The following is a 13,330-nucleotide window of genomic DNA, read 5'->3' on the forward strand; positions in this document are numbered from 1 at the left end:
GATAAGTGTTCCAAAAGAAAGAAAACAACGAAGAGAGAGGGAGGAGCTCGGTAGGAAGGGAGTCTGTTATTCTGAACACGCATCAGGGTCACCTTCATGAAGCAAGGACTCGAACTCTTTCTGTGTGGATCTGACTGCATGAGCAAGATTTAGTCCACTGACAACACGCACATGTGTTCTTATACTACACTACTTAGAACGAAGTCTAGCTACTTTAGCTGTTCTGTCTATTAAAAAAAACAAACCCAGCCCAGTATAAACGAGAACATTACCAGTGTCCAGCGAACCCCAGTGTGTTCATCACAAGGATCTGTTCGCGTGGCTTGAGGCAGCAGTTCAACCTTTGTGCCAATGCTCTGGACCCTTTTACATGATCTAGGTTTGCTCCAAAATCTGCCCGTTGCTGGCTGGGCAAACAGTGGAGATGATTTCGGTTCCCTTGTTGCTGTGGCTAGGTGCCATGCAGTCGGTTCTGACCCAGCGTGGTCCTATGCATGACAGAATCGAAACACTGCCTGGGCCCGCACTATTCTCATAATTCTTCCTGTGCTTCAGTCCACTGTTGCAGCGCTGTGTCAGTCCATCTGGATCTCCACTTAGTTAATGAAAAGACTACCTTTTGCCTTATGTGGCAGATAAGTAATCTCCTGTCAACTTGCAAAGGGGTGGAGTCTAGCCTGTCAATCACATTGCAGCTTGATGACATCATTTAGAGGCTCGAAGGAGATAAGCAGCTCACTGGAGGCCAGATTCGCTCTCTCTTTCTTTACTTCGTCGTCCTGATCACATGCCACATGGAGATATACTGATGGAGCCAAATTCCTGGAGCTGGAGGGGCCACGTGGAGACCCGTGCCAGTTCTGAGCTGCTTCTACCGCTACTGGATCCATAAGACCCTCCACCCACTGGCCTGTGATCTTCCTGCATTCAGCATCATTGCATGGCTGCGGGAATCTAAAGAGGGCTTTATGGACTCTTATCAACATATGGGGTCATATCGGACTTATGGACTTGATCTGGACGTGGCTGGGATGTTTTCTCAATATACAAGTTCTCTCTTATAAGGGTTTTTTAAAATTTTGGTGTAGGTTTTGTATATATCACACACATTTTCTAAACCATAAAGCAATCTATAAATATAAGTCATTATTTTCATGGACAAGAACCTGGAACAAGGGATGATGCTCTGATGTGAGCAAGTGATGATTAAAGTTTTAAAATAATTACTCTTTTACTTTAGAATTGAGATGGTCCAAATTTAGAAACAGGATTTTGTGGTCATTTGAAGAAAAGTAAGCGGGGTTAAAAGAATTGATCATTTCTGTGCTATTCATTCATTCAATCTTCGTCAGTCCTATTTTGGAGAACCCTCTCTGTGTTTGATTCTGTAGGAATGATAACCCCCACAGGACACATAGGGGCCATCTCTGTAGATGCTGTCACCCAGTGCTCCCTGACCCCTGAAGAGAAAACCGTTGACTAATAACCTGGACAGCATTGTAGGAGATGCCACGCTGCATCTAGTTTCCGACATGTGATAATTACCAAGTTAATGTGTGGATTGTTTTTAAGCTTTTCATACTCTTTCTTGCTCATGGAAACGAAGATATCAGCCAATATGCCTAGTGATGTGGATATGCCCTGTAAGGGAAACACAAGCAAAACATACATTAGGGGTTTTTAGTTCATTACTGTTTGAACACATGATGAAGCCTCCAGCGAATCCCCTCTGGCCATGGACCAGTGGTGTGAACAGCCATGCTCTCAGGCAGAGGGCATTGTGAAGTGGATTATTGCAGATGCAGGTAGGTTAAAATTTAACACTTTATCATTTGATCTCCCCTTTGGCCTATTTAAAATTTGTTCTGGTTTGGAGGTTTTCTTCTGTTTTACTTTTATAATGTTGTTGTTGTATGCTTTTCTCTCTACGATATCCAGAATAAGTAAATCAACAAAGACAATAACTGAGCGAATGGTTTCTTGGGTGTCTGGCAAGGAAAGTTGGGGGGAAATGGAGAAGGCATACAATGAGTATAAGAAAGAAGAAAACACTCTAAAATTGACTGTAGCCATGATTATACAACTCTTATTTATATGATGGAACTATTGAATAGTGCATTATGTTGATTATGTGCAAAAAACCCGTTTTTGTTTTAAAAATTAAAAACCAATAAAAATTAATTCCATTTGGATTGAAAACCAACCAACCAGCAAACAAACAATAAATAAAATGTGACTAAAATATTTACTTTCCCATTCAACCCAAGGAAAAATAAGACTCGTATTAATTTTACATAAAGCAATGTGGCTTTGGAATCAAACAAAAAGCAAATGTACTCCCCCCCAAAAAAAACATAGAAGAATGGACAGCTACAGATCAATACATAACTAGTTTCAAACAGAAATATATACTCAGAATCTAGATATAAGCAGAAAAGAGAAGAAAGTTACTTCAGGTCTCTCACCTCCTGCTTATGCAAAATAAATAAAAATAGGACAAATGAAATTAATAACAATAAACTGAATTATATTAAAAATGAGAATATCATTCAGAGACAAATATAGAAAAGGAGAAGAAGGTACTATAGAATAAATAACCTTTTTGTCGGGCTGAGGAAGTGTCAAATAGCCTATGATTGAGGCCCATATTAATTCTGCAGCTTCGTACCACATTCCTGGGGGGAAAGAGAGCGAGAGAGCGAGCTGTGAGACAGGGGAGAAACTGCTGGTATCACTGCTCTCCTATTAGAAAGCATCTATGGATCCGAAGCCCAGCAAGGCCCGCCCACCATTCAGACTCTGCCGACCCAGCCTGCGGTCCAGCTGGTGTACACATTCTGAGGATGCCCCGGGGCAGACCCCCAATTCTCTCCACCTGGCCTGGGAGAGGGAAGGGCTGCAGGCTGGGTTTGCTAATTAAAAGGAAAAAGAAGAGAAAAGAAAGGCAAGAAAGAGGAGAAAGAAAGAAAACCCTGGAAAATGAAGGTGACTACAGAAAGCAGACTTACTGGATCCTATTAGGAGAACTCCAGGCTGAATTAGCTGGACAGAGCAGTCTGTTTCCCCAGCTTGCTTCACACAGACACTGGGAAACAGTGAGAAGGGTCTCCACTGTGGACAAGAGTACCAATTTCCATCCTCTAAAAACTGCTCAACACTTTATTTGCATTTTAAAGCACGTGTCGGGTTCTGCAAACTTGGCTTAAAAAACTCTCTGAATACCCATCAGTGAAGGCCTTGGGTTTAGAGTGAGACATAACCATATCCCACTGAGAGTCAGAGGTTAGAAGTCATGCCGAAGGTCTTAGGGCATATATCAGTAGAAAATATGCTATTGTATTAATTTTCATTAAACTACAAAATCTTAGATGCTATTCCCTTTTGGACAAAGAAACTAAGGAAAATGGAGATGGATCAGATACAGGAAGAAAATTCCACAGTAAAATCTATTGGTCAGACTTTATAAATGAACCTCTGGAACAATAAATGTTTCATGAAATGTACCTAGCTTTTGTAGAATCTGGCCTCTGATTTGTATACAAACGGACTGCACCAGGACTTTGTCACTTTCATTTCTGTACAGCCAGGTACCTAAAATAAAGCATGGAGACAGAAAACTAATTTTGGCCTTGAATTATTGAAGAAGTGGTTTGTCAAATGAAAACTCTGGTAGATGCCTTCATGAGTATATGTGATACAGATTTCAGAAATGATCTCTTCTCTCCAGGAAGGATCCAGTTCAAACTTTGCCACAGCTCACAAACCCTACCAGACGATTTCCCAACTGGTCTCCAACTCTTCATCCTTTGCCACTGTGCTTTCTTCACCCTGACTTCATTTGTGGTCCTTGTAGTAGTAAGAGGTCTTCCCCGTGGTCTCTGTACATGCTGTTACCTCCGCCTCAGATTCTCTTTTCTCTGGCTCCTTGAGAGGCCAGCTCCTTCACTGGCTTCAAGTCTCAATATCAAGGCAATCGCCTCCCAAGTCCCATCAAGTTGATTAAGAAGATAACAGTGTTATCTCACTCATCTTGTGGTTGCTTCATGGAGGGTGTGACATCTAAAACTGGCAGGGATGTCAAGTCTGATGACTGCACACACACCAAAAAGGCATGAGGATTTATCACTCACACAATGAGGTTTCCTGGGGAGAGAGGGCAGTCATTCTATTGGACCTGAACAAAGGTGAGGAGCGAGTGGCTCTGGGTTTTACAGTGGTCAGGAGGTGGGGCTGGAATAGCAGTTTTTGAAAGCTTGGCTGAGGTTTCTGTCTAACTTTAAGAATATACTTTAACCTAAATATCCAAAATATGTCAACATGTATAAAACAACAAATGTAAAAACATTCACCTGATCCTTTTCCCATGGCGGCTTGAGGTGATCTGTCAAAATGGCTCACTACTCAATTGAGGCAGAAAACCCCACAAAATCATGCAAATTGAGAGGGTCAAATCTTTGGATCCATTATAAGGACACCCATAAAACTTCCCCGGCCATCAGGGTATGCTAAGTATTTGAAAGATGTCACTTGCCCTTCTGACATTACAATGGTGGACTTCGTAGGGGTGCCCAGACCAAACAGTGGGGTTGGACCCAAGGTCGGTGGACCAAAAAGAATGCTCAATTTTTGTAGCACCTGCTTAAAAATGCCAAGAGTCCTGTTGAACTGAAGGGTTTAGACGTGGATTCTCTGGTCATGGGGCGCATCCAGGTGAACAACCCCCCTGACATGCACCACCGGACTAACAGAGCTCATGGTTGGATCAATCCATACACTGAAATGATCCTGACTGAAGAGGAACAGAAGAGGAGGCTGCACAGAAAAAAAAGCCATCCCAGGAGAGACTGGAAGCAACAACTTATCACTTGGAAGTAAATTAATCTTGAAATAAAAGTCAATAAAAGTGAAAAACAGTCATGAAATATTTTTACATTATTTCCCCCCTTCAACATTATTGGATATTATATGAGGGTTTGCGGATTACATCATTAGTTTGTAATTGACAAGCTACCAACCCCCCAGTGACTTGGTTTGTTTCCGTCCTTTTGTCCTCTCCCTCGTGCTGTGCGTCCCGCCCCCTTCATCCCAGTTAACTTCTGTATATTCACCCAGTAACCTTCCCCTTACACTCTTGGCAACCATCAAGGTCTATTTCTGTAGAGTCTTTTCTGATTAAAAAAATATAGCAGTGGTCTCATATGATGTTTGCCCTTCTATGACAGACTAATTTCACAGGTGGGGTGTTTTCTGATCAGCTTGCCCAGACGTGGAGCCAGAGGAAGAGAAGGATTGGGCGAAAGGCTATCAGCAGTCAAACACCAAAGAGAGAGTTGGAGATTTTATTACACCCACATTCATTAGTCTTTGTTATATCACCTTCTTAATTTCTTCCTAGATTTTAGTGTATGTGTGTGTGTGTGTGACATAGTAGATGGGAAGCATATAAACATATGCCTACTATAGGTTAGTTGGGGTGGCCACCAGTGAGGTGTGTGCAGTCAATATTTCTGTTCCGAACAGTATCACTACTAGAAACGTCCACATGCTTCAAGGAGATCGGGCCTAATGTCTACTTGTACTGAGCTTAAATGTCCTACTGTCAATTGTGTTCCACTTACTGGAAAAAATGTCCATGTAAATGCCCAGACATTCAGAGAGATAGCAGAAATGTGAAATTGTGACCCAGCTTTCAGGAATGGGTTCCTTCCATGTTTACTTAAATGTTGAGAGGACATTCATTTCAAAATAATCTTTTTCTAGAGATTTTTATATTGCAAAACCAAATTTATTTCCAAAAGCTTTAAATACATTAAACTTACTCTTTTAACTCTGAGCCGTGTATTCCTAAACACAGTGATTTTAAGTTGGGAACAGAGCCCCTCCCAAGGCCCACAGAATTACTTGCTCTAACTGCTTCTTTCCATTAGATGACACACTCTCCAATCAAATGGTATTAGCAGCCTTAACACACGGAAAAGAAGGGAAGCCAGGCGGAAATGCTGCCTGACCAAAGTGACAGCACTCACCAGTGGCCAAGTCCGGCCCAGGTGGTTCTGGGTGCCTCTCATCCTCAGTAGCTATTAGGTCATTGAGTTATTCTTTTTTTTTCCTTGTTATTTCTTTTTTTAAAAATCATTCTACTGGGGCCTCATACAATTCTTATCACAATCCATATATATATGTTGTGTCGAGAACATATGTACATTTGTTGCCATCAGCATTCTCAAATATTTGACTTCTACTTGAGCCCTTAATATCTGCTGCTCATTTTCCCGCTCCCTCCCACTCCCCCCTACCTCATGAACCCTTCATCATTCATAAATTATTATTATTTTGTCATATATTACATTGTCAGATGTCTCCTCCTGAGTTATTCTTAAACTAGAAGTCTGGTACGGCCTGAGGGTACAAGCCACAGTTAATAAATAGATGTTTCTTACCTGTCGCACCATTGTTGCTTATTAGACTGCTCAGAATATACTCTGCTTTTAAAAGTTTCCCTGAAAAGACAAAGCAAAATTCAACCAGCCAACCCCAACACAAAACCTTCAAATGCCACACAACCAGTTCAGGAAGTGGGGCTTGCTGACTCATGCGAGTGGAGCTGAATGCCTTCAGCCTGAAGCTTACTGGAGTGGGGTGTCTTTGGGCACTTAATTCATGGAGCTAACTTTATTGACCCATGGAACTGGAGTGGAATGCCTTTGGGTTAAAGCTTAAATCCAAGTGCAATGCCCCTTTGGGTATTTATTAGCAGACCAAAATGTTTTGTAATATGTCCTGGTGAACAACTACCCCGAGCATTTCACACAGGCATTACAATTGGTTAACTTCCTAAATAAGCCCTTTACTCATAAATTTTGTCCGTGAATTTGTGTAGCCATTGCAATGGATATTAGAACCTAGGACTAGTAACTAATGGTATGCATCTCATCAAGGACTATGCAGAGTCTATGGAACAGGAGGACTAGGAGACATACACCTGGTTGGATTTTAGATAACTGTGGACATTGTGGTGAACCCATCACTTGTCTATCAGACTGTGCCTTGCATGTTACCAGGACACTAGAGGTCATGCCACTGGTGCTACAAATACCAGCAAAATCACCCATCATGAACAAGTTTTAGCAGAGCTTTCAGATGGAAAACACACTATGAAGAAGGAATGGGTCATCCACTTCTGAGGAATTAGCTACCCAAAATGTGTGGCAACAGTGGAGCATTGTCAGGTACCGTGCTGGTGATGAGCCCTTCAGTCGGAAGGCACTCCTAATCTAACTGAGGCAGAGCTGATCCTCAAGGTAGAGTTGTGCACGGAACTTCATTTGCTGACAGAACTTGACTCCAAATGATAAGGAAACAGCTACAGACACCCATTAATAACTGGAATGTGGAATGTACAGTATATGAATCCAGGAAGACTGAAAGTTGTCCTGGCTGGTTGAAAGGAATGGGAACGCATGAAGACTGGAGTCTTAGGCATTCATGAGGTGAAATAGGCTGGTGTTGGCCATTCTGAGTCAGGCAATCACATGGTTGACTCTGCTAAGTGGGATAAATTCCAGAGAAATGGTGCCATATTGCTTATCAAAAAGGACATTTCTTGATTTTGTTTGCTTTTGTATTTTTCTCTTCTCATTTTTCATTGAGGGATCTTACATCTCTTATAGCAATCCATACATCCATTGTACCAAGCACATTTGTACATATGTTGCCATCATCATTTCCAAAGCATTTTCTTTCTACTTGAGGCTTTGGTATTAGGTCATCTTTTTTCCCTTCCCTTTCCCCAGTTCCACCCTTGTGACCCCTTGATAAATGATAAATTATTATTTTCAAAATTTATACCATCTTCTATCTCCCTTCACCCACATTTCTATTGTTCATCCCCCTCAGGCAGGGGTGGGTGGTGGGGTTATAGGTTGATCATTGCGATCAGTCCCCCTTCTCCCTCTACCTTCCCCCTACCCTCATGGTATTGTTATTCCCATTACTGTTCCTAGGGTATTTATCTGTCCTGGATTCTGTGTGTCGAGAGCTTTTATCTATACCAGTGTACATGGCTCCTGTGTAGCCAGATTTATATGGTAGAACTAGGTCATGATAATAAAGGTGCGGAAGCATTAAGACCTAGAGGAATGTTGTGTGTTTCCTTGCTGCTATACTGTACTCTGGCTGACGTGTCCCTTCCTGAGACCCTTCTGTGAAAGGATGTACAATTGTCTATAGATGGGCCTTGGGGCGCCACTCCAACCCTCCTCATTCGCATTAATGTAATTGTTTGTTTTGGCTCTTCTGATGCCTGATCTCATTGACATCTCGTTATCACACAGACTGGTGTGTTTCTTCCATGTGGGCTTTGTTACTTCCCTCCTAGATGGCCACTTGTTTAACTTCAAGCCTTTAAGACCCCAGACATCATATCATCTAACAGTCAGTAACCATCAGCTTTCTTCACCACATTAGCTTCTGTACCCATCTTTAGCAATCGTGTCTGGAAGGTAGGCATCACATAATGCCAGGTTATTAGAACATAGTGTTCTTGCGTTAAAGGAGGGCTTGAGTAGATGCCAAATGTCCATCTGCTTCCTTAACACTTAACATATAAATATATGTGCATAGACTTATATCCCTATCATCATATATTGATATTTTACATATATGCATACCTATATTTCTACCTCTATAAATGTCTTTTGCCTCCTAATTATTTCCTCTATTTCCTTTTACTTTCTTCCTGTCCCACAATCATGTTCAACCTTCATTCAGCTCTCATAATTTCTCTAGGTTATATTGCCCTAGATCAAACCCCACCAGGCATTCTATACATTCCTTGCCATCAATTTTAGATCTCTTGTTGTTCCCTTCTCCTTGGGTTTGTTGGCTCCCCCTCCCTTTCCCCTGGCTCCTCCTCTCCCATGTCCCCAAGGAACTGTTGGTTCCATTATTTGCTCCCCGGGATTGTTTATCCTGCCTATCTTATATTGTTTATCCTGCCTCTCTCATATAGAAAAAAAAAGAGAAGGGGTGGGGGGGGGGAGCCTATAAAAAGACCCGCCTTTTGATCCTTTTGAGTCTTTTTTGGATCGAGTCTGATGAGGTGCCAAGCCCTGCTTTCTGAGTCAGAAGTCTATTATCAGAATTCCTCAGAAACTTCATTGCTTTGCTTCCCTTGCTTGCTCTTTGGCACTCCCTTTGTGTGGGGTGGGGGGTTGGTTAGATTGTTTATGTCTCCACAGGAAAGGGAGAGAGGGACCAGACCTCAACCTGGTGCCCAAAGCATTGAGGGCAACATACTGGCATGAAGTAGTGAACTAACAGAGGGCTTTGGGGGGCAGCTCCAATCCCAGCTACATCAACCGCTGCCCCAGAAGAATGCACTACAGAGGACAGGGCTGAAGATAAAGCCTATGGAGACTGGCAGGTCTGCCCAGACCACCCGGGAGGAAACAAAGAGGGGGAGAAGGAGAGAGAGAGAGAGAGAGAGAGAGAGAGAGACCCACATCCTGGCCCACCAAGCCTTGAGGATGACATCCCTGCTGAGAGCAGCCAATGCTCAGAGAGGACTGCAGGGCCGGCCCCACCATGAGACATGATGATGTCCCCTCACGGGCCCATAGCACTATGGGGGGGGGCAGCACTGGAAAAACAGTGCAGGAATTGTGCCCAGTCTGACACCCTCATTTCAAGATTTATCTTCAAGCATATTGCTGTCTGTGATAGGATAGGGTCTAAACAAGGAAAACCAATTATTCAGCCATTACTCAATTTTATACACAAACCGCTAAAGTCAATGTTGAAGAAACTGAAATATTGTACCAGTTTCATCAGTCTGAACTTGATCAAGCATGCAATCAAGGCACATTGATAATTAGTGGTGGTTGGAATGTGACAGTTGGACAGACAGAAAGGATCGGTAATTGGAAAATAAGGCCTTTATGATAGAAAACAATGCCGGAGATCACAGAATTTTGAAAGACCAGGAAAAATTTTTCAAGACCAAAGATTTCTTCATTACAAAGATCTTATTTCAACAACAGACACAGTGACAATCCAAGTGGCCCTCATTTGATAGAACACACAAGAATCAAGTTGTCTACTCTGGGAAGAGACCATGAAGCTCAGCATCAGCAGCCAAAACCGGGCTTGGGTCTGCTTGCGAAACAGATCATTATTTGCTCATATGCAAGTTCAGGGTGGAGCTGAGATTACTGAAACAAGTCTAACTCAGAATATATCTCACTTGAATTCAAAGACTCTCTCAAAACAGGTCTGATGCCTTGAACACTGAAGACCAAAGAGCAGGCGAATAGTGGGAAGACATCAATAGCAACACACATGAAGAAAGCAAAATATATTAACGAGACAGGGAATAAAAAAGAGCCCAAAGTGGAGGTCGGAAGAGAGTCTGAAACTTGTTCTTGAGTGTACAGAAACTCAAAAGACAAGAAGAAACGATGGCACGGACAATGACCAGAATATTCCAAAGAGTGGCCTGAGATGACAAGGGCATTTTCTTTTCTTCGCCAAGGGTACTTTCCATGTGGGAGAGACAAACTGCTTTTGCCAGAATATGAACTAGGATTAAATTGTTGTTTTAGGCTATTACATTTTGGGGTGCTTTGGTATGAAGCAGACAATAACTAAAAACTGGCACTTCCTTTTTGGTTTCTCTGCTATTTCTCCTTAGCCCTTCCTGGCAGGAAACACACCATGGAGTTCAATGATTTGAATACTTATTGCCTGTCTTCCTCACTAAGATGTGTTTGCCATGAATCCGAACTGATTTAATGGCAAGAAACAAACAAACCATAAGCCCATCAACAACCAAGGTCATTTTCCTGTGGAATTCCCATTATCGCCGCTGTTGCCCGGCCCTTGAGTAGCTTCTGACTCAAAGTGCCCCAGGTGGGCGAGCAGAACTGGCCCACAGAGTGATGTTTCTCCCACAGAGCAACTTGGTGGATGCCAACAACCCCTGTCGGCTAGTTGTTGCGTGTGAACCATTGTGCCACGCAGGGCTTCTTTCACAAGAGCAGTGACATCACAAGAAGTTGTGTTACCTGGTGCAGTAACTCCTGTTGTCACACTACCCACAATCCCCCGCTCCTTCCTGGGCCTGAGTGGGCAGCAAATCATTTCCTCCAACCGTGAGTGAAGCAGCCTGGCTGCCCTGGTGCAGGACCAGGCATCTTGCTGTTTGGTCTCATTCCTCCTGGCCCTGCCCACAGTGACAGCTCTCTGTCAGCCCTCCTCTCTCCCATGGACCATGGCACCGGCCCTCCGAGCCACTCAGAGGAGGGTGTTGTGAGGGACGATGTGAGGTGTGACCCTGAGTGGCAGGTGAAATCAATTCCAGTGATGCCACTGCTTGTTGGGGACGACACCTCCCCTAGCACTGCCGGCCTGCCTCCGGCCGCCGCCTCTGTGGATCGGGGTTCACTGTGGTGTTTCCTGTGGGACGGTGTCAGGGAATGTAGTCCCTCTGTACTGCTCCCACGACCCCACACTCTACCACCCGCTACTGATTCCACTGCTTGAGAGTGTACCTTTCCACATGGCCTCAGAGATTTGGGTCCTGAACTTTTTTGTGGTTTTTTTTCTGAATTATTTACCTGGGTATTGCTCCTGTTTTGAGTAGGAAACATTCAGATTGACCCATACTTAACAATGACTTGGAATTTTCATTTCTTTTTCAAGAAATTTATTATTTTTTTGTTTTCACCCCAAAGCTCAGAGCAAACAAAAGTCTCTCTTGCCACATCTCGGGGCAGACAGAGAGAGGCCCTTTTTCTTAGCCTATTCAGCCCTCTAAGGGATCTAACTTTATACAAATGATTTACTCCTCTGGTCCCCTATGAGAAACTAAGGGACAGTCCATTCCCCCCTTCCCATGGGATTATAGACAACCCCGTATAGCCATGGTGTTGTCGCCTAGTTGACCACTGTGCCAGGAGCATTTATTGAATACTCTGATTTTGAACAACTTGTTATGTCTGACAACTCACGACATGACACAATTTCTCTTTAATACACCAACAGCAGCCCTTAAGGCTCTGTCAAGTAGGTAGGATTGCTAACTGTAAGGTCGGCGGTTCAAATCCACAAGCTGCGCTGTGGGAGAAAGAGGAGGCGAGCTGCTCCTGTAAATCTTAACACACGAGGCTTGCTGCAACTCAGAGTCAACTCGATGGCAATGATTCTTTTCTCTCTCTCTCTCTCTCTCTTTCTTAAAATACACCAGTTCTATGTGTTAGAGGCAGAAGATTCTACAATGGCTCCAACCTCCATGTTGATGGATTTGGAAGTCTGAGCCTTTTTTCCCTCTAACTTTTCCTCTGAAATACATCTAAAAGCCCAGTCTTATTAAGCAGCCCAGCTTGTAATCCGCCATGGTCACCAGGGCTCCTGGGGATCAGTACCATCAGAAACCAGTTCTGTTGTGATCCATAGGGTTTGTACTGGTTCATATTAGGAGCTGGATTGCCAACTGTCTCCTTCAGGTCTGTCTTTATCTAGAAGCTCTGCTGAAACTGTCCACCATGGGTGACCTGCCAAGCGTCGAAATACTGGCCAGCACTATAGCAGTCCACGTGTCAGCAAACTGACAGATAGTTGGTGATTGAAAACAATAGCAATGGTTAACACCAACCGACAGCTGGATGAGTCCTATGTTTTTGGGGAGATGCAACTTGCTTTTTAAGATTTCATGATGTTTTTATTTAATTCATTAGTCTCTCCCTCGTGGAATCAATCATAGAAGGCTGCATATTTGTAAACATAATGGTTATTTTTAATTTAAATTATACAAGGGCTCTACAGAAGTGGATTTTGTCATAATACCAATATCATAGCCTCCCCTCCCTTGCAAGCCTCTTCCAAACTAGATGCTAGGCTGGAATGCCAGCCTCATTAAGGGAGAAAAAAAAAGATACTTTAAGATCTAATCAGGCACTGTACTGATGTTCTAAGTGGTAAAAAAAAAAAATTACTTCAGTAGGTTTGTCAGTTCTGTTGTTAGTCCAGTCAAGGGGCCCCATAGAAAAGAGACAGGGGAGCAAAGAGAAAATAGCAGAATTCTAATACGCTTTTTAAAAGTTCTTGGTCAGAAGTATAGCAATTCAGATGCCCCTGTTTGAAAGCAGCAGGACAGACTTGTTAGAGGACAAAAGCTCCAATTAGTATTTTCCACACCCTTTCACAATTTTCTCCCCTGCTTTTGGCTTTGACACTCTTTATGCCAGGGCCTTTGTACTGGCAAAGAGGCGGGTGCACGGGTATGGAGGCAGGGTGGGGGCAGGAGGAAAGGAGGCTTGAAAAGATGGTACTC

General features: G+C 43.1%; 1 protein-coding gene across 2 annotated transcripts in view; it reads right to left on the reverse strand.

The window, feature by feature from the left end:
* ALPK1 (alpha kinase 1) overlaps positions 1–13,330 on the reverse strand; it is a 153,131-nt gene that overhangs the window by 24,782 nt on the left and 115,019 nt on the right. For both annotated transcript variants that reach the window (XM_075543912.1, XM_075543911.1), the window contains 4 exons: positions 6,441–6,500; positions 3,505–3,591; positions 2,599–2,675; positions 1,546–1,641 (listed from right to left, as the gene is read on the reverse strand). In XM_075543912.1, coding sequence (XP_075400027.1) covers positions 1,546–1,641; positions 2,599–2,675; positions 3,505–3,591; positions 6,441–6,500 — 320 coding nt within the window. The remainder of the gene's footprint in view (positions 1–1,545; positions 1,642–2,598; positions 2,676–3,504; positions 3,592–6,440; positions 6,501–13,330) is intronic.

The sequence above is a fragment of the Tenrec ecaudatus genome, chromosome 3, assembly GCF_050624435.1.
Source record: "Tenrec ecaudatus isolate mTenEca1 chromosome 3, mTenEca1.hap1, whole genome shotgun sequence".
Classification (NCBI taxonomy): Eukaryota; Metazoa; Chordata; class Mammalia; order Afrosoricida; family Tenrecidae; genus Tenrec; species Tenrec ecaudatus.